This window comes from Pongo abelii, chromosome 10 (genome assembly GCF_028885655.2).
Source record: "Pongo abelii isolate AG06213 chromosome 10, NHGRI_mPonAbe1-v2.0_pri, whole genome shotgun sequence".
Taxonomy (NCBI): Eukaryota; Metazoa; Chordata; class Mammalia; order Primates; family Hominidae; genus Pongo; species Pongo abelii.
In genome coordinates this window covers 111,756,567-111,778,354 of record NC_071995.2, presented here as the reverse complement: position 1 = coordinate 111,778,354, position 21,788 = coordinate 111,756,567, and the positions used below count along the sequence as shown (strand labels likewise).

The following is a 21,788-nucleotide window of genomic DNA, read 5'->3' as shown; positions in this document are numbered from 1 at the left end:
GAATCTACAAAGAACTTAAACAAATTTACAAGAAAAAATCAAACAAGCCCATCAAAAAGTGGGTGAAGGACATGAACAGACACTTCTCAAAAGAAGACATTTATGCAGCCAAAAAAACACATGAAAAGATGCTCACCATCACTGGCCATCAGAGAAATGCAAATCAAAACCACAGTCAGATACCATCTCACACCAGTTAGAGTGGCAATCATTAAAAAGTCAGGAAACAACAGGTGCTGGAGAGGATGTGGAGAAATAGAACACTTTTACACTGTTGGTGGGACTGTAAACTAGTTCAACCATTGTGGAAGACAGTGTGCCAATTCCTCAAGGATATAGAACTAGAAATACCATTTGAACCAGCCATCCCATTACTGGGTATATACCCAAAGGACTATAAATCATGCTGCTATAAAGACACATGCACACGTATGTTTATTGTGGCACTATTCACAATAGCAAAGACTTGGAACCAACCCAAATGTCCGTCAATGACAGACTTGATTAAGAAAATGTGGCACATATACACTATGGAATACTATGCAGCCCTAAAAAGGATGAGTTCATGTCCTTTGTAGGGACATGGATGAAGCTGGAAACCATCATTCTGAGCAAACTATCGCAAGGACAGAAAACCAAACACCGCATGTTCTCTCTCATAGGTGGGAATTGAACAATGAGAACAAATGGACACAGGGTGGGGAACATCACACACCAGGGCCTGTCGTGGGGTTGGGGGAGTGGGGAGGGATAGCATTAGGAGATATACCTAATGTAAATGACGAGTTAATGGGTGCAGCACACCAACATGGCACATGTATACATATGTAACAAAGCTGCATGTTGTGCACATGTACCCTAGAACTTAAAGTATAATAAAAAAATAGAAAAAAAAAGAAATCTATACACAGACACATCAAAGAGAAACTGAACAATACTATGAACCAAGAGAAAGTCTTAAAAGCCACCAAAAGGGAAATCAAAAGAAAATGAACAAACAAAAAGTCATGCACGCAAACAAAAAACAGATCATTAACAACAAAAAATCAGTAACTGACAGAGACTTCTCATCAGCAACAACAGGTAAGAAGACAGCAGAACTAAGGAAAACAAGTGTCAAGCATCCCATTCAAGCATGGAGATGAAACAGAAATGGTTTTAGACAAAGTCTGAGAAAAATTTGTCACTCATAAACCCTTTCTGAAAAAGTACTAAAAGATGTATTTCTGTAAGAAGGAAAATGAATCCAGAAGGAAGAACAGGAAATCAAGTAGCAATGGTGAAAAAATTTGTTAATTATATTAATAGGTTTTAATTTGCATAGACTGTAAAAACAAAAACAAAAGAAATAATCTCCCCTATTATTAGTGTCTGGTAGTTTAGTTCCAAGATATTATTAAACCCTTCAAAATCATTATATCATTGTTGCTTGTTTCATTTTTGTCTTTTAGCTTTGTGCTGCCTGTAATGGGCACAATTTAATAACACATGCTAGAAAATAAAGAGTAGAGAGGGTACATCAGGAAAATGCTGACAAAGGAGGACTGCAGCTCTATTAATATCAGACAAAAGGCTTTAAGACAAAGATAACTTTCAGAAATGAAGATTATTACTTAATAATAAAAGAACAATCCAATAAAATATAATATTATGCACTTATATGTTCCCAATAACATAGCCTCAAAATATTAAAAACAAAACTTTACAGAATTGCAAGGAACAAGGGATAAATATCCATTCAGAGCAGGAGAGTTTAAGATATCTTACTCAGAAATAGAGAGACCAAACAAAAAATTATCTGAGCAAAAAGTCATAAGCTAGATCTAAAGGACCTATATAGTAGTCTGCATTCAGCAATGGAAAGCATGAGATGGAGTCTCACTCTGTCTCTCAGGCTGGAGTGCAGTGGTGCAATCTCAGCTCACTGCAACCTCCGCCTCCCAAGTTCAAGAGATTTTCCTGCCTCAGTCTCCCAAGTAGCTGGGATTACAGGTGCATGCCACCATGCCAGGCTATTTTTTTTTTTTTTTTGTATTTTTAGTGGAGATGGGGTTTCACTGTGGCCAGGCTGGTCTCGAACTCCTGACCTCAAGTGACCCACCCTCATTGGCCTCCCAAAATGCTGGGATTACAGGTGTGATCCACCATGCCTGGAGGGAAAGCATGCATTCTTTTCAACCATGGACAACCTAAGAAATGCCAACAAATTCCAAAGAATTGATATCATATAAAGTATGTTTTCTGACTACAGTTTTAAAAAAGATAATAAGTAAATGCCGAAAGCAAACAAATCTCCAAAACATTCATTTGGAAAGCTACTTCCAAATATTCATGGATGAAAGAACAAACAATAATGTCATAACTAAAAGTACTAAATATTTAGACCAGAATGATAATAAAAATTATACATGTCAAACAAAAGATTTGCCCTGTAGCTAATGTGATACTGAAAGGGAAATGGGTAGCTTTAATTGCATTGACTAAAACTGACAATTACTAAGCTAAGATTCACCTCTGAAAGTTAAAAAAAAAATGAACCATAAAGTAAACCCTTTAAAATAAGGAAGGAAATTATAACATGAGAAATTTCTTTAAAAAAATACCAAGCAGATATGCCTACTGTTAACATTTGTTAAATCTGAATTGGGCTACATGGGTGTGTGATGTCTATAATGTTTCTGTATGCTTGAAACATTTCATAATTAAAATATTTGTAAAGTTAAAGCACTAAATAGTTGTAGGATTTGATGGTGATGATTACTTTTAGTATCTCAAAGTAGTTTTCAATGCTCGGTCAAGTAAGAGAATTAGGATCACAAAGAGGATGGCAGGTGCCCCTGTTAGATGGGCACCTGAGGTCCCTATCACTCTCCAAGGGACAGGCTGGGTGCCCTCACCCACAGCATCGAAGGCAGGCAGCAGGCTAACATCCGTCCAGCTCTTCAGGGCTGTGGACACCAGCCGGAACTGCAGAGCCTCAGGCACATTCTGCTCAGGAAACTGAAGGCTCAGGCCGGGCACCTGGTCCTGCCACCAGGATTCTAGCTGCGCTCGCATCTCATCAAGGATCTCTGCGTGGCAGGGCCCCTGGTCCTTGTAGTCCGTGAAGCAGTTGAGGAAGATGATGAGTTCAACATCACAGCCATCCCTTAGGTCCGTGCCCCGGCCAAATGAGCCCCCCTGTGGAGGGAAGAACAGCTCAGATCAGGGACCCTCTGGGAGCCTGGGAGTCAGACTACGATCCCATCACCTGCGCCCCATCTACAGCCTGGAACCTGCCTTCTTGCTGATGTCAGGGTCTGGGCACTATGACAGAGGCGGACTGCATGGGTCCTGTGACCTCTTAGAATTGTGACAGAGTCAAGTTGTATCTGCCTGCACCTGCCCTCTGATCCGTGAAGCCTGAACTAAGTCAGACCAACCTGCAGCAACAGATAAGGGAGGTGGGATTGAGTAGGGGCAGTGACCAAACATTTTAGCCTACTATCTGTGGCATCTACTGACTGCACATCTGGGCCAGCAGTTGCAAATTGAGGTCCCAAGGCCAAATAGGGCCTGCAATTGTGCTCTGTTGCCCTGTTTCCATCAATTCCCTCCCTCCCTCCCTCACACGGGATATCACACATATCCCGGTACATGTAAGTGCTCACTAAATGTTTGTTGCAGGAAAGAAAGAAGAAGAGAGGATACAAAATTTCTGTTCTTCTGGAACTTACATGCTGGCTGGGGGAGGGAAGGAAGGGACCATCAATAAACAATAGGTCCTGAGAAAATGCTAAGTGCTGTGCAGAGCAGAAAGGGGGCTGGTAGTGCAAGACTGCTATTTTATTTTTATTTATTTATTTTTATTTTTGAGATGGAGTTTCACTCTTGTCACCCAGGCTGGAGTGCAGTGGCACAGTCTCAGCTCACTGCAACCTCCGCCTCCCAGGTTCAAGCGATTTTCCTGCCTCAGCCTCCTGAATAGCTGGGATTACAGGCCCGTCACTATGCCCAGCTAATTTTTGTATTTTCAGTAGAGACAGGGTTTAACCATGTTGGCCAGGGTGGTCTCGAACTCCTGACCTCAGGTGATCTGCCCACCTTGGCCTCCCAAAGTGCTAGGATTACAGGCGTGAGCCACTGTGCCCGGGCAAGACTGCAATTTTAAATTGCGTGGTCAGGCCTCAGTGGAAGAGGACATCAGATCAAGAACCTTGAAGAGGAGAGACAGAGAGAGCGAGAGAGAGAGAGAGAGAGAGAGGGCCAAATGGTTGGGGAAGAGAATTCTCATTTTCTTCTAGGAAGAGAAAACAGCCACTACAGAGGCCTTGAATTGTCCTGTGGACCTGGTAAGCTCAGAGCAGCCAGGAGGCCAGTGTGGAGTAGGTCAAGGCCAGAGGGAGACCAGGGCCCATCCTATAGGACTTGAGGCCTCTGCACCCTGTGAAACCATGGAGAATTTTGAGCTGAGGAGGGAAGTGATCTGATTCTTGTAATAGTGTTTTAAAAACCGTATCATTAAAAAAAGAAAATCTAAGCTGGCACTTAAATATATTTTATTTAAGCCAGCAAATCATCCTTCTTGGGCCGTCCAGTTCCCCAGCCCAACCTCAGCTCCATTGCTGTAACCCCTTCCCTTTCCCACGCTGATCCCTCGATAGGGTCCCCCCTGTGTCTCCACCGGCCCAACTCACTTTACTGACTCTTGAGACCTTGTGAACACAGTTCTTACGGAGGCAGCACAAGATGATATCGATGGCCTTTTTCACCTGCTCCTGGAACTGGGGGTTCGGCTTCAGGTGGTCCTGGATGAAGCGGTCCAGCTCCTTGGTGGGGATCTGAGACAGGTCCAAGGCCATTCCCGGCACAGAGGGGACAATGCTGGCTGCCCTAGTGGGGCCAGGAGCTGGGCATGAGGGAGGTTTGCTCCCTGCTCTTGGGTACACAGCATTGAGGGTCTTGCTGTTTTCAGGGGTCTTCTGGTTAGGGTCTAGCTGGATGGGGTGGCCCAAACCTGAGCATCCAGCACGTGGAAGGCCCTGGAAGGTCATTGAAGGAGCTGCCTCAGCCAGGTGCAGAGGTTTCTGCATCAACCCAATGCCTTCTCTCCCCAGCTCCCACCCTTTGTACAGTCAGGGTGACTGAGGCTCAGAGAGGGGAAGTGGGAGGGCCACGGCTAACCCACATGGCATCTTTGGGCAGAGTTGAAAAAGGTGCCTTTCTGAAGGGATAAACTGCAAAATGGGTGCCCTTGTGATGGGCAGAAAGGTCTGGTAAGCAGACCATAGCTGCAGAAAAACAAAGGACTCCTTCCCCCAGGCAGTTTCAGCTTGAGCTTGGTGATAAGACTGTTTTACATGCCTGATGCCCTGTGCATTTTTTTTTTTTTGAGACGGAGTCTTACTCTGTCCCCCAGGCTGGAGTGCAATGGAGTGATCTCGGCTCATTGCAACCTCCGCCTCCCTGGTTCAAGCAATTCTCCTGCCTCAGCCTCTCGAGCAGCTGGGATTACACGCACCCACCACCACGCCTGGCTAATTTTCGTATTTTTAGTAGAGACGAGGTTTCACCATATTGTCCAGGCTGGTCTCGAACTCCTGACCTCAGGTAATCTGCCCACCTCGGCCTCCCAATGTGTTGAGATTACAGGCGTGAGCCACCACGCCCGGCCACCCCTGCTTTTTAAAGCCTGTTCCACACCATATGGCACATAGTAGATGCTCAGGAAACACTGGACACATAAAGTGCAAAACCCAAGGGTCCTGGGGCCCCTTCACTTACCGGCCCCTTCCAAGACTGCACCGGGTCCCCCATCCCCTTCAGAAAGCACGGGTGGTCATAGCAGGATGCTGCCTCCTGGGCTAGCAAATCCCAGTGCCAGGCTGCCCCATTCCCCAGGTCCCATGTGGGGTCAGCTGGGTCCAGTATCACAGGCCTGCAATTTCAGAGAGACAAGAAGGTTCTGGTTAGCAAGAGGGCTCTGGAGTGAAACGGACCTGGTTCCAATCGCATCTCTGCTACTTTCCAGCTGTGTGACCTGGGGCAAATGATTTACCCTCTCTGAGCCTCAATTTCCTTATCTGCAAAATGAGGAAAACAACATCGCCTGCTTATCATTGTCAACTCTGGCTGCACGTTGGAATCACTAGATACCAGGATCCACTCTCAAGGGCTCTTGAGTTACACCCTACAATTCAGCAATTTCATTCCTAGGTATATTTCCAACAGATATGCATAAGCACCAAAAAAACATGTCCAAGAATGTTTATAATGACCCTATTTGTAATAGTTCCAAGTTGAAAGAACTCAAATGTCCATCATCAGTAGAATAGACAACATATTTTGATAAATTCACACAATGGAATACTATACAGCAACAAAAAAGAATGATCCACAACTATATAGCTAAATCTCAAAGACTTAATCTTGAGAACAGAACGAGAAGCCAGACACAAAGGTACATGTGGCATGATTCCATTTAAATAAGATTTAAGAAAAGGCACAACTGTAATTATAAAAGTGTAAGTGGGGTTATTTTGGAAGGTTACTGACTGAGGGGGGACCAGTGGGGTGCTGGAAATATTCTACGATGATCTGGGTGGTGGTTTCAAAGTATGCAGTCTTCCCACAGTCATCAGAACATGCATTTTCTGCTACACATCAGCAAAACATTCACACATAAAACATTTGGGTCAGGCACTGGTGTATTTTTTAAAACTCCCCCAGGTAATTCTAATGTGCATCTGGGCTGAGTCCAGTGAATTAAAACATGTACATGTAGCATTTTGCTTTGGCCTCTACACCCAAGCACTCAGTAGATGTAACCGGTTTTGTCCTTGTTAATTATCTGCTACCTTGTTAATAGCAGATGGTGGGCTATTAGGAAGTACCTGGGTCTCTTAAGCTGCCGCTGCAAGAACTGCCCAACTGCAGGGTCCTCGAAGCCATAGTTGACAGTCCAGAAAACACACAGGTGCTGATGCTGTTGGATCAGGCCCAGGACAGTCCGGAGGCCTTCGGCTAGGCTGAAAGCATCCTTCTTACAGCCCTGCTCCCAGGCGAAGATGGTCAGCAATTCCAGGGCATAGACTGGGGGCAGCATCTCCTTCCACAACCCCTGTAGGCACACCTGTGAGAGGGCATGGCAGGGGACTCAGAAGAAGAAGGAGAGGAAAGAGAGCCAGCTCTCTGCATAACCAGACTGGGGACCTTCCAGGCTGAGCCTGAGGCAAGATGCTGTGTTCCAACCCTGTTCCAAGAACAAGTGGCATTTCTCACCAGCCCTCACTGGTAGCTTCAGCAAAGTGGTTGGCTCATATGATGGGGGAGTGGTGGGAGGGAGGGGTGTAAGTTTCAAGTCCCAAGGAGGCAGGGAGCAGTCACAGAGAAGCCAAGGTAGTCTAAAATTGCTACCTATCCTCAAATAAAGGTGAAGCAGATCTGGGGTCCCAGCTGCGTGGCTGATTGGAGAAGGACACCAAGTTGTCGCCCTTTCACCCCTGGAGTGGGGTGGGGCAGCAGGCCAGGACTCTGTCCTTCCCTCCTCGCTCCAGCTGTCTATCCCCCATCCCAAAATGCATGATTTCTATTTGTGCACCATATACTTGGGATCTCCATGTACCAGGGAGGGATTACTCCATGCCAAGGCAAGAATCCCAGGCCTCTGGGTAACTCCAGAGGGGATGCTTCAGCTTGCCAGAAGGTGATCCTCCTGGCTAGAAGCACCCAGCACCTCCACACTCCCTCCACTCACCCCCTCTCTTTGGGGTGACAAACATGCCTGGGTGCACATGTGTACCCACCACCCAGATCAAGATACAATTTCTAACGCCCAACCAGGCTGGCTCCATAGTTGTATTAATTAATTAATTTATTAATTTATTTATTTATAGACACAGTCTTGCTCTGTTGCCCAGGCTGAAGTGCAGAGGCTCAATCATAGGTCACTGCAGCCTTGAACTCCTGGGCTCAAGTGATCTTCCCACCTCAGCCTCCTGTGTAGAAAGGACCACAGGCGTGAGCCACCATACCCAGCAGTTTGCCCTTTTAAGAAGTACCAGGCTATTAGCGTTTTCTGCCCCTGGAGAATCTTACGTGGAAAGAACCTGAGTAAGATTTGCCGATGCGTATATTTCTTTATGTGCAAGTGGAGGAAACAGAGGCCCAGAGAAGGCTAGGGACTTGTCCAGGGTCACACAGCAAGAAGATGGCTGAGCCAGAACTGGAATCCAGAATCTCTTCCTAGATAGGCCTGCTTATGATGACTGGTCCATGTGCTGCAAGATTTTGGGGGAGCCTGTTCCGCCATCTCCAGGCATAGGCTGAGCACACTTTCCCCAGTGCATAAGAGTCTGGCAACAAACATGAACAGGGCAAGGGAGCATCCCTGAGGCTGGGGAGGGAGGTGTACCAACTCTGCCTTACTTCATACCATACCAGACAGGCCAAAGCCCTGAATATGAACAGAAATACAATGGGAAACAATATGATGGCAGGAAATATGAAAGAGTCATTTTACAAAGTCAGGATAGGGAAAGACCTTTTTTTGTTTTTTTGTTTTCTTGAGATGGAGTCTGGCTCTGTCACCCAGGCTGGAGTGCAGTGGTGCAGTCTTGGCTCACTGCAACCTCTGCCTCCTGGGTTCAAGCGATTCTCCTGCCTCAGCCTCCCGAGTAACTGGAATTACAGGTGTGTACCACCACGCCCGGCTACATTGTGTATTTTTAGAAGAGACAGGGTTTCACCATGTTGGCCAGGCTGGTCTTGAACTCCTGACCTCAAGTGATCCACCTGCCTCGGCCACTCAAAGTGCTGGGATTCCAGCCGTGAGCCACTGCACCTGGCAGGATAGGGAAAGACTTCTTAAGACACACAAAGAATAACTCATTTTTCAAAGGATATATCTGAGTACATTAAACTGTAGATATTTTTTCCTACAAATAACCTTTAAACAAAGCAAAAGCCCAAGACACAGACCGGAAGAATATTGGAAGAATGCATTATATTAACTAAATAAGGATCAGTATCCACAATATAAAAAGAGCTTCAACAAATCAATAACAAGACAGCTAACCCAAGAGAAAATAATGCACAAGGCACATAAACAGACAATTCCCAGAAAGAGAACATGAGTGGCCACTAAATGTAAGATAACAGTTTCACGACTATGAAAGCACAAAGCAAATAGTCACATATCTGGAGAAACCCTTCCAAGTGGCTTCACCTGGTGGTACCAGTGCTTCACCAGCAAGATTAGGTTCTTCAACTTGGCTGGGCGAATGTTCACAAAGTTCCTCCGCAGCTCTGTGAAGCAGGCCGCATGCTCGCCCCCTTGGCAGCCACTGTTGAGGAGGGTAGAGTAGACTTGTGGCTTGGGTTTGACGCTGGAGCTGGCCTGACCTGTTGATGCGAAGTGCTGTGAGTTAGGAAGGGCACTGAGCACACAGGATGGAGGGCGGTGTTGGTGCCGAGCTCGGCCTGGGGCACTGAGAGAGAATGGGAAGAATTTGGAGGGGAAGAAATCTGGCAACATGGGAGTCGGGGGACTGGGAAGAGAGCCCGGAGCTTTTCAGGAGGCAGGGAAGAAGAGCGGCACTCCAGAATGCAGTGGGAGAGTCCCTCCATCCCAAATGGCCAGGCAGTCCCTAGAGCAACAGCTCAAAGAGGAGCAGCTGCATTCCAAGATGGTTAAACAGGAAAGATGCTTCCAGCTGAGTCAGCAGTACCTGCAGCCTGGCAACTCTCTCCTCCCTGAGCCTTCCTCAAAACACCACTCTACGTATCCTTAATTAAGAGGTGTCACGGAGAGGAAAATAATGTCCAAGAAATAAAAGGCAAAAAGCCCTGATCCTTTAGCAGTGGTTGTTGATATTTTTTCCTACAGGCCTGGCGCTGTGGCTCACACATGTAATCCCAGCACTTTGGGAGGCAAAGGTGGGCGGTTCACCTGAGGTCAGGAGTTCGAGACCAGCCTGGCCAACATCGTGAAACTCTATCTCTACTAAAAATATACAAAAATTAGCCAGTCATGGTGGCACTCGCCTGTAATCCCAGCTACTCCAGAGGCTGAAGCACGAGAATTGCTTGAACTCAAGAGGCGGAGGTTGCAGTGAGCTGAGATCGTACCACTGCACTCCAGCCTGGGGGACAGAGTGAGAGATTCTGTCTTTGAAAAAAAAATACTTTTTTACTGCACACTGGGCACTGGACAGAAGGTCTTTACATGTATCCCCACCATAACCCTATGAGGCAAGTACAGTTCTTCATCCCATTTGATAGCTGAGGAAGCTGAGGCACAGAGAAATTCCATGCTTTGCCCAAGGTTGTACAGTCAGCATGCGATGGAGGCAGGATTTGAGCTCAGAGCCGGTGGACTTTACAGGGTGCACCTTTTCCTCCACCACTCCCATGGGCATGGCTTGGAAGAAGTAAATGCTTTTCATAATTCCCTGAGGTTGCTGCTACCGCTTGCCTGCTGTGTGGCTTTGGGTGGGTCACTGTATGTCTCTGAGCCTCAGTTTCCCCAATGGTGAAATTGAAGCTGAAACAGTACAGACCTCATAAGTTTGTTGTGAAGAATTGATGAGATAAAACACGTCAAGTTCTTGGAATAGTTAAGCATTTAATAAGTAGTAACTATTATGATTAATATATGTGTACCCAGGCTGGGTGGGGTGGCTCATGCCTGTAATCCTAGCATTTTGGGAGGCTGAGGCAGGTGGATCATTTGATCCCAGAAGTTCAAGACCAGCCTAGACAACATGGTGAAACCCTATCTCTATAAAAAATACAAAAATGAGCCAGGCATGGTGGTGCATGCCTCTAGTCCCAGCTACTCGGGAGGCTGAGGTGGGAGGATTGCTTGAACCCAGGATGGAGGTTGCAGTGAGCCAAGATCATGCCACTATACTCCAACCTGGGTGACAGAGTGAGACCCTGTCTTAAAAATGTGTGTGCATGTGTGTGTGTGTGTGTACACCCAATATGTGGATACACTAGGCATAGGGTACCAGGCATAGGGGATGTGGCTATCTGCCCAAAGGATAAAGTTATCCCCCAGATCATCAAGGTAAATAATAATAATAATAACAATAATAATGGAAACGGCAACAATAATAGAAATAATAATAATAGCAAACACTCTTAAAACCCTTATCACATGCTAGACATTCTTTTTTCTTTCTTTTTTTTTAAGAAGCGTCTTACTCAGACAGATTGTAGTGGTGAAATCACAACTCACTGCAGCCTCCACTGCCTGGGCTCAAACAATCCTCCCACCTCAGCCTCTCCAGTAGCTGGGACCACAGGGAGGCATGTACTACTACACCTGGCTATTTTTTTAATTATTACTATTTGTAGAGACTAGATCTTGCTATTTTGCCAAGGCTGATCTTGAACTCCCGGGCTCAAGCAATCTCTATCTTGGCCTCCCAAAGCTGGGATTACAGGCATGAGCCACTGCGCCTGGCCCGCGAGACACACTTCTAAGTTTGATTACATATATTGATGCATTACATTCTTCTGACAACTCTATAAGATTACTATTATCCCCATTAGTATTATCCTCATTTTACAGATGAGGACACAGAGGCCTATTTTTATCTTAACTCAAGCATAGGTGTATTACGAAGGAGAATGCAAAAATCACATTAATGTTTTCAACATAAAATACAAGATTTTGCAGAATTCTGGTTTTGTCCCCAGGCCCCTACTGCTAGCCACATGTCCACTTGGCTTAGCTTTTGGGAGTATTTGTGGAAGGGCTGAGCAGTAACCGCTCCAGGCAGTGGCTGAGGGAAACTCCCAGATGCCTGTGGGAGGGCCAAGCATCTTGACAGCAGGACCACAGATCCAGGAGGAACTGGGGTTTCGCTGCCTTTGTCTGGCACAAGTCCAATATGTTTAGTCCCCAGACTGAGGCTGAGAGGGGTAGAGGCTGGCCCAGGTCACACAGCAAGTTGGTGGCTGGGCTAGAATTGGAAGTCCTGTGTTGTTCCCAATGATATTGCCCCCAACCCTGGAATGGTCTAGGAACCCCTCACCCAGGACATCGAAGGCAGGCACCAGACTAACATCCATCCAGTCCTCAAGATCTACGGATGTCAGGCGGAACTGCAGGGCCCCAGGCACGCTCTGCTCAGGAAACGTGAGTCTCAGACCAGGGACTGGGTTCTGCCACCAGGATTCCAGCGATGCCCGCATCTCACTGAGGATCTCTGCACGGCGGGCCCTCTGGTCCACATAGCTCTTGAAGCAGTCGAGGAAGATGACAAGTTCAGAATCACAGCCACCCTTGAGAGCTGTGCCCCGGCCAGAGGAGCCTCCCTGGGCAAAGAAAAATAACTCAGAATTTCATACTGTCCAATTCTAGTGGCCTTGCAACCTGACAGGCAACTTGAGTGAGGCAAGTGTGCTGGGGAGAGACTGTGGCCACAGGGCTGTAGGCATTGAAGCCACGCGGGAATATGGGCCCAGGGTAGCCAGGCTTGAGATTTCAAGAGAAGCAATTTTAACATGTAAACTCATGATTTTTTTTCCATAGAAACAGGGTCTTGTTCTGTCACTTAGGCTGGAACGCAGTGACATAATCATAGCTCACTGCGGCCTTGAACTCCTGGGCTCGAGTGATCCTCCTGCCTCAGCCTCTCAAGTAGTTGAGACTACAGGCACACACTACCATGCCTGGCTAGCTTTTACATTTTTTTAAAGAGATGGGGTCTTGCTGCGTTGCCCAGGCTGGAGTGCAGTGGCTATTCACAGACACGATTGTAGCTCACTGCAGCTTGGAACTCCTGGGCTCAAGTGATCTTCTTGCCTCAGCCTCCCAAGTGTCTGAGACTACAGGCATGCACCACCGTGCTGGGCTAAATCCATACTTTTAATTTTATTTTTATTTTTAATTTTGAGACAGAGACTTACTCTGTTGCCTAGGCTGGAGTGCAGTGGCACCATCTCAGCTCACTGCAACCTCCATCTCACGAGTTCAAGTGATTTTCCCACCTCAGCCTCCCGAGTAGCTGGGACTATAGGTCCCAGGCATGTGCCACCATGCCTGGCTAATTTTTGTATTTTTAGTAGAGATGGGATTTCACCATGTTGGCCAGACTGGTCTTGAATTCCTGACCTCAAGTGATCTGCCCTCCTTGGCCTCCCAAAGTGCTGGGATTACAGGCATGAACCACTGTGCCAGGCCTATATCTATGATTTTTAAATGTTGGCAACTAACTTTTTAAAAACTCAAGACTGCAGTTAAAACAAATTCTGCTTTGCAGAACACACGTTCGCAATCTTTGCTCAGAATGGGTACAGAACTGTGGTATGACTCAATTTCTGAGACCTGTGTGATTAGTGTTTCTTTCGGCAAAGCTTCCAACCTGAGGATTTGGAAAAGAAACTCCTAAACATTGTCAGAGTCACTGTTCTGTATCTGGGATCTGACGTCTCTAATCTCACTTCCAACACAAAACAACTGTGATGTAGTTACATGTGGTTGCAGATATAGGGAGTGAGGCTCAGACGGTGAAATGAGTTACACAGCCAGTAAACAGCAAGAACCAGGTTGGAGCCCTCCAGCAGCAAGTCTTGCCCCAAACTGGGACCCCCTACTTATCCCAGTGATTATGCCAGTCCTTTTACTTCCAGCTCCCACAATCTGGGGGCTGCTGACAAAGTGGGAACAGGGAATATTACAGGCTGGGCACTTCCTGCACGTTTTGTACACTCTCATCTCATTGAACCTTCCTCATAGCCCCAGAAGGAAGGTACCACTTTACAAAAGAGGAAACGAAAGCACAGGGAGGTTGCACTGTGCTCACTTTACAAAGGTGGAAACAAAAACACAGGGAGATTGTGCTCCAGACCCCCCTCCCCACCCCTTTCCAGGGAAGCTAAGGATGCCAGGGCTTTCCCTTGCTGCACACAAATCCCTCCTGTCCATCTCCGAGGTAGAAACGGGACTTCACACCTCCTAGGCGACAAGTCTCTCCTCCTTCCCCACCTCCCAAGCTGAGAGTCAGCCCCAGGAAACCACTAGGTGCTCTGACGCCATTTCTACTCTGGGTTTTCACTCCCTCTCCTGACAACCTCCAAATCTGTTCTAGCTCATCCAGGTTCCCTCCATCAATCCACTCCTGGCACCCCCAAATTTACCCTGAGGATAAGGTAGCTCATGACTTGTCTCCTCCCTGAATCTGTGAGTGTCCTGGGATCACAGTGGCAGTGTGGCTGTATTTAAGTGACAAAAAGTGACCCAGAGCCTGGGCAACATGGCGAAATCCTATCTCTACAAAAAATGCAAAAATTACCTGGGCATGGTGGCTCACACCTGTAATCCCAGCACTTTGAGAGGCTGAGGCAAGTGGATCACTTGAGCTCAAGAGTTCCAGACCAGCCTGGGCAACACAGCAAAACTGTCTCTACAAAAAATGTAAATAATTAGCCAGGTGTGGTAGTGTGCGCCTGGAGTGCCAGCTACTTGGGAGGCTGAGGTGTGAGAATAACTTGAGCCCAGGAGGCGGAGGTTGCAGTGAGCCGAGATCGCGCTACTGCGCTCCAGCCTGGGTGACAGAGCGAGACCCTGTCTCAAAAAAAAAAAAAAAAAAAAAAAAAAAAAGTGACTCAGAGCAGTAATTTAGCGTCTAGCCTCAGTTTCCCTATCCATAAAACAGGTACAATAATACCTACCTCACGGAACGTGGGGATGAAATGAGGTAATACTCATTTAATGAGATAATTTTCATTGTTATTTGATAATGTCTCAATAAATTGGGCTACTCTGGCTGTTACGGGGTATTATTACTTCTCTATCCTTAGGGTCTGGCGTAGTGTGAGGCCCACAGTCTGTTTGAATGACTGGGTGAATGAGTGAGTGAGTGAGTGAATGAATGGATGAGAAGCAGCCTCTGAGAGCAGAGATGCAGGAATCAGGCTACTTGGATTTGAATCCTGGATGGGCCTCTTCCAGGATTGGACACGTCACTGTGCCTCTCTGTGCCTCATTTTCTCCATCTGTCAAGCGGGCTTAAGAGTACCTACCTGGCTCGTATGTTCGGGGGAGTTAGCACGGGGCTGGCACATTGGACGTATTTGTTAAAGAAATGAATGAGGTGCACAAGCGGATAAAGCCACCTCCACCGTAAGCCTATGTGAGGCTTAAGCGTCCTCCCAGGACTCCCCTTTGGACACATAAAGACCCCGAGGTGGGACCTCACCTTGGCGGTTTTCAGCACCCGCTGGGCAGCAGCGCCCGGGCGGCCCCCGCGCTCCCTCAGGGCAGCGGCCACGGCGCCCAGGGCGCGCCGCGCCTTCTCTACGAACTCCTTCCGCGGCTGCAGCCTTCTGGCCACGAACCTGTCCAGCGCGGCGGCCGGGGTGCTATACAAGTCCATGGCCGCCCAGCGCAGATGCGAGGGGAAGCGGGGCTCTGGCGCGGCCTTCGGATTTCTGGTTTCGTTTCCCCGCCCGCCCGGCTCTCCGCACCACGCCCAGCTCGCCAGGTCCTAGGTCCTCGGTCCGCGCGTGGTGTGAAACGGGGACGGGCGCTGCAGTTCCTGTCTTCCCCACTTTTCTCTCCTCCTCCCCAAACTTGCGAAATTCCCTGCTTTCAGTTTCGTTTCTTTCTAGCAGCTCTTGGACCTGACACCCACTTCCTGGTCCCCTTCCCAGCTACGACTTCCTCTCCTTCGTCTCCTTGCTTCCAGCCGTCCCTGCAATCACCAGCTCCAACGAACTAATCACAGCCTAACAAAGTATACCCACAGAACGTATGGGTACATACTGAGTAACGTACTCTGAGCATTTCAGAAATGTGCAGGTTTTACATGGAAAAAAAAGAAGGTCAGGATTTAATAAACGGAGAAGTCCTATCTCGCTGTCTGACTGAGGGATGCGTTCTAAACACCACTACTACCACCAATGATAATAAAGCGCACTTGCCATTCAGGACATAGGCATGGGCAAGGACTTCATGTCTAAAACACCAAAAGCAATGGCAGCAAAAGCCAAAATTGACAAATGGGATCTAATTAAACTAAAGAGCTTCTGCACAGCAAAAGAAACTACCATCAGAGTGAACAGGCAACCTACAAAATGGGAGAAAATTTTCGCAACCTACTCATCTGACAGAGGGCTAATATCCAGAATCTACAATGAACTCCAACAAATTTACAAGAAAAAAACAAACAACCCCATCAAAAAGTGGGCAAAGGATATGAACAGACACTTCTCAAAAGAAGACATTTATGCAGCCAAAAGACACATGAAAAAATGCTCATCATCACTGGCCATCAGAGAAATGCAAATCAAAACCACAATGAGATACCATCTCACACCAGTTAGAATGGCAATCATTAAAAAGTCAGGAAACAACAGGTGCTGGAGAGGATGTGGAGAAATAGGAACACTTTTATACTGTTGATGGGACTGTAAACTAGTTCAACCATTGTGGAAGTCAGTGTGGTGATTCCTCAGGGATCTAGAACTAGAAATACCAGTTGACCCAGCCATCCCATTACTGGGTATATACCCAAAGGACTATAAATCATGCTGCTATAAAGACACATGCACACGTATGTTTATTGTGGCACTATTCACAATAGCAAAGACTTGGAATCAACCCAAATGTCCAACAAAGATAGACTGGATTAAGAAAATGTGGCATATATACACCATGGAATACTATGCAGCCATAAACAATGATGAGTTCATGTCCTTTGTAGGGACATGGATGAAATTGGAAATCATCATTCTCAGTAAACTATTGCAAGGACAAAAAAACCAAACACCACATGTTCTCACTCATAGATGGGAATTGAACAATGAGAACAAATGGACACAGGAAGGGGAACATCACACTCTGGGGACTGTTGTGGAGTGGGGGGAGGGGGGAGGGATAGCATTAGGAGATATACCTAATGCTAAATGACGAGTTAATGGGTGCAGCACACCAGCATGGCACATGTATACATAATGTAACTAACCTGCACATTGTGCACATGTACCCTAAAACTTAAAGTATAATAATAAAAAAAAATCACAACTCCTGAAACTCTAAAAAAAATAAAATAAAATAAAATAAAGCACACTTGGAGACTCTCACTGACTCCTCCCAACGACCATGGTGTAGGTGCTATTATCTTCACTCATTTGACAGACGAGGAAGTCAAGGTACAGAGGAACTAGGTAACTGTCCAAGGTAACACAGCTGGAAAGTTGTCTGGCTGGATTCAAACCCAGCCCAAGCCCATAGAGCTGCCCTCTTCAGAAGCCAACTCATCCTAAATAATTTGTACGTGTAATGCAGTTCCAATAAAAATTCCATTTTTAAAAACTTCAAACACACGATCTAAAGTCTGTCTGAAAGAATTAAAAATTATTTTGGAGGAGAAGGGAGGAAGGAAAGTCAGTCAGTTTAGGATGGTACGTTGCACGACAATACTACATATTAAAACATTGTAAAGCTACAATAGGGAAATCCTCTTGGAATGGGCACAAAGCTAAGCGGACTGTAAGCTATAAGCTGCAGAGTGGAGATTTGAATCCAGGACCGTTGCGCTTCTATCTTCATGGCCTGTCTCCTCCTTTTTTCTGCTGATTTCCTGCTGCTTCTCCACCCAGGTTCCCAGAGACTGCACACCTGAGCTCTCTTCCAGGCCTGGTCCAAGCCATAGCCTGTCTCCTCCTCCCTATCTTACTAAAAAACTCCCAGGTCCTCTCTCCTGCCTGCTCCGGGACCCAGCATTTACTCTGCCTCTGAGTACATTTCAGGTAATAGTCTTAACAAGTGCTTCCTGACATCTGCACGGTAACTGAAAGGAAATAGATAGGATCAGAGTGTGAATTTCAGAGGTCATGGCCAACTAGAGGGAGAGATGCTGGGTCTGTAATATGTACACCGGCTAATATTTTGAGTAGTGAATGCTGCATCACTTGGAATATTCAAATATGGGCGGGAGACTATTTTGTAGGTCAGGTGTTGTGGCGGGGATTTAAGTCAAGGGATTCAGCAATGATTTTCATTCTTGCCCATTAATCACAGTCTTCTTCCTGAGTCACAGGCCACTTTAGAAACTTTCCATTCAAGATAGTGGATTGAACACATGCTCAAAATTCTATTAAAATAGCAGCAAAGATATATTAAAAGCATAATGGAAATCAACAGGGTTAGAAACTGAGAAAAAGTGGAGTCAAGGGAGCAGGACATTTGAGGCATTTTTAGAAGATGGAACGCAGAAGGGTCAATATTGGGTCATGATGGTGGACTGAACACATGCATAAGCCTTCAACATCCATCCCAGGCCTCTAGAGGTGGCAGGAAAGAGATAGAAAAACTTTAATAATGTTTCTGGGTCCTAATCAGAGGTGTCCCAGGTAAACTGGAACCTGAGACCCATCCAATATGGGATTGGATGAAGGAGGAAATTGCAGCCAAAACACATAAAGGAGGGGGCACCTATGCAGAATGGAAAGGCTCTGAGGAGCTGCAGGCTCCAGGCAGTGGATTGAAGAAGAAGAGACCCTAGGTTAACTCTCATGGTTGTCAGTTGTGCTGGCATAGTAATGGCAGCCTCTAAAGACATGTGGTCTCCCGCCCCAACCTTTCTGTGTTGAGTAACAGGCAGCAGAGGTGCCTGTCTAAGGAGGGAGCAGTGAGGGTGGGGCAGAGAGGCAGGGAAGTGCACAGCATACCTGGCCACATCTAGAAAGAACAGGAAGCCCTGTATGCAGAAGACTTGTTCCTGGCACATCCCCTTTCCTCACCTCTGCCTCCAGCTGCAGTAAGAAGGTACCAACTTCACAGGGAGACAAGCAGAACATCCCCAGTGAGCAAAAAGCACACATCCAAAGGTGCCAGATTATTTTGGGAGATGGAACGCTATGAACATAAAAACTCACATGTAAGGACATTGAAATAATCAATAAAGGAGAAGGAGTCTACTATGGTCTGAATTTGTCCCCCAAAATTCATGTGTTGGAAACTTACTCCCCAATGCAGCAGTTGGGAAGTGGGGTGTAACAGGAGGTGTTTGTGTCATGAGGGCTCTGCCCACATGAGTGGATTATGGCCACTATGAAAAGAGCTTGCAGGAATGGGCTCATTCTCTTCTGCTTTTCTGCCATGTGAGGACATAGTGTTCCTCCCCTCCAAAAGACACAACATTCTTCAAGGCGCCATCTTGGAAGCATAGAGACCAGGTCCTAACCTGCTGAAGCCTTGATCTTGCACTTCTCAGCCTCCAGAACTGTGATAAATAAATTTCTGTTCTTTACTAATTTCCCAGTCTGTGGCTTTCTGTTTTAGAAGTACAAATTGGACTAACACGGTCTTAGAAATATATAATTAACATCCTCAGAGGGATTAGATATTATATCCATTATAATTATTCATTGTATTCATGATTATTCATCATATCCACGAAATAAGAACAGTTATGAAAATCAATAACCACCACCATCACATTGGAAGTGAAAACATAATGCAAAATAAAACCAAAGATGAACAGAAAAACCAAACCTTCTCCATAGATAGGCTGAATAAATACACCTGAAGATAAAATTAGTAAACTGGAAGATGGAATGGAGGAAATTACCCGAGATTACAGGAAAGCAGGACATAGAAAAGAAAGGTATAAAAGACAACTTATGAGATGTGGAAAACAGATCCATTCCTTATTCTTATAAATATTTATTGAGGCTGGGGGCGGTGGCTCACGCCTGTAATCCCAGCACTTTGGGAGGCCAAGGCAGGTGGATCCACCTGAGGTCAGGAGTTCGAGACTGGCCTGGCCAACATGGTGAAACTCCGTCTCTACTAAACATACAAAAATTAGCTGAGCATGGTGGCGGGCACCTGTAATCCCAGCTACTCAGGAGTCTGAGTCAGGAGAATCACTTGAACCCAGGAGGCGGAGGTTGCAGTGAGCCAAGATCGCACCATTGCACTCTAGCCTGGATGACAAGAGTGAAACTCTGGCTCAAAAATAAAATAAATAAATAAATAAATAAATAAATATTTATTCAGTGTTTTCTTTATGGTAGCCACTGGTCTAGCACAGAACATGTGTGGTGAATAAGTGAAAAGGCCTCTGCTCTCGTGGAATTTATATTCTAACAAGAGAAGATTGACAAAAAATTAATAAGCAAATAGAAAATGTTGGATTCATGGCTAGATAAAATCTTAAGCACAGGGGTTTTCTTGGGGTGCTTGGAATTAGAAGGCATATCTGGACAGGTCACCCACAGTTGTGGGTGTAACAAAATGACTCAGAATGTGTGTTACACATTCTGTTACTTACTATGGTCAAACATATTCTTGGTTGATACAGTAGCAAATCATCTGCTGTTCTCCTTGGAAAACTATTGCTTATTGCCTATGTATAAAAGGTGACAGTATCCTCCTACAGATACTCTCTCTCTTTTTGCCTGTCTGCTTAGTCAACTCACTCACCACCTTGTACTGGCCCGGGAAGAAATTGCCACTGGTTTCTTTTTGAAAAAGAATATTCTTTCTTTCTTTTTCTCATTTTCTTTCTTTCTTTCTTTTTCTTTCTTTCTTTCTTTCTTTCTTTCTTTCTTTCTTTCTTTCTTTCTTTCTTTCTTTCTTTCTTTCTTTCTTTCTTTCTTTCTTTCTTTCTTTCTTTCTTTCTTTCTTTCTTTCTTTCTTTCTTTCTTTCTTTCTTTCTTTCTTTCTTTCTTTCTTTCTTTCTTTCTTTCTTTCTTTCCTCTCTTTCTATCTCTCTCTCTTCCTTCCTTCCTTTTTTTTTTTTGAGACAGCCCAGGCTGGAGTGCAGCAGTGTGGTCTCGGCTCACTGCAACCTCTGCCTCCCAGGTTTAAGCAATTCTCCTGCCTCAGCCTCCGGAGTAGCTGGGATTACAGGTGTATGCCACCATATCTGGCTAATTTTTGTATTTTTAGTAGAGACGGGGTTTCACTATGTTGGCCAGGGTGGTCTCGAACTCCTGACCTCAGGTGATCCACCAGCCTTGGCTTCCCAAAGTGCTGGGATTACAGGTGTGAGCCACCGTGCCCGGCAGAAAAAGAATCTTCTGATGCATCAAAAGAATAAGATGGATTCATGGATGGATAGAAGGATGAAGAAATTGTAGATATGCAGTCAAGCAAGTGCAATAAAACATTAATTGTAAAATCTATGTGTTGAGTATATGAGTGTTCACTGCAAAATTCTTTCAATGTGGCTGTTTGCTTGGAAATTTTTCTTAATGAAATGTTGGAAGAAACTGGCAAACTATGGCCCATGGGCCACATCTGGTCCAGCCTCTGCTTGTTGTTGTACCTTTTTTTTTTTTTTTTTTGACAGTCTCACTCTGTAGCCCAGGATGGAGTGCGGTGGCACGATCTTGGCTCACTGCAACCTCTGCCTCCCTAGTTCAAGCAATTCTCCTGCCTCAGCCTCCCAAGTAGCTGGGATTACAGGTACCTGCCACCACACCTGGCTAATTTTTGTATTTCTCATAGAGACAGGGTTTCACCATCTTGGCCAGGTTGATCTCGAACTCCTGACCTCAAATGATCTGCCTGCCTCGGCCTCCCAAAGTGTTGAGATTACAGGTGTGAGCCACTGCACCCAGCTGTATTTGTACTTTTTAACATGTTTAATGGTTAAGAAAAAAAAATCAACAGAAGAATATTAAAAATAAAAGAAGAATATTTTGTGACGTGAAAATCATGAAATTCAGTGTCCATAAATAAAGTTTAATTGAAATGCCATTACACCCATTTACTTATATGTTGTCTATGGCTGCTTGCATATGGCAACAGCAGAGATGAAGAGTTCAACCGAAGTTGGATG

General features: G+C 45.8%; 1 protein-coding gene across 4 annotated transcripts in view; it reads right to left on the bottom strand.

Moving 5' to 3' along the window:
- Positions 1-15,606, bottom strand: part of OAS3 (2'-5'-oligoadenylate synthetase 3) — a 34,931-nt gene extending 19,325 nt beyond the window's left edge. For 2 of the 4 annotated variants that reach the window (XM_024256693.3, XM_002823778.6), the window contains exons 1-7: positions 15,192-15,606; positions 12,024-12,306; positions 9,206-9,381; positions 6,873-7,111; positions 5,764-5,917; positions 4,677-5,021; positions 2,898-3,180 (exon numbers count right to left, since the gene is read on the bottom strand). In XM_024256693.3, the coding sequence (XP_024112461.1) occupies positions 2,898-3,180; positions 4,677-5,021; positions 5,764-5,917; positions 6,873-7,111; positions 9,206-9,381; positions 12,024-12,306; positions 15,192-15,368 (1,657 nt within the window). In that variant the 5' untranslated portion in view covers positions 15,369-15,606. The remainder of the gene's footprint in view (positions 1-2,897; positions 3,181-4,676; positions 5,022-5,763; positions 5,918-6,872; positions 7,112-9,205; positions 9,382-12,023; positions 12,307-15,191) is intronic. The other 2 variants (XM_063712254.1, XM_063712255.1) reach the window with 1 other exon arrangement.
- Between the last annotated feature and the right edge of the window lie 6,182 nt (positions 15,607-21,788).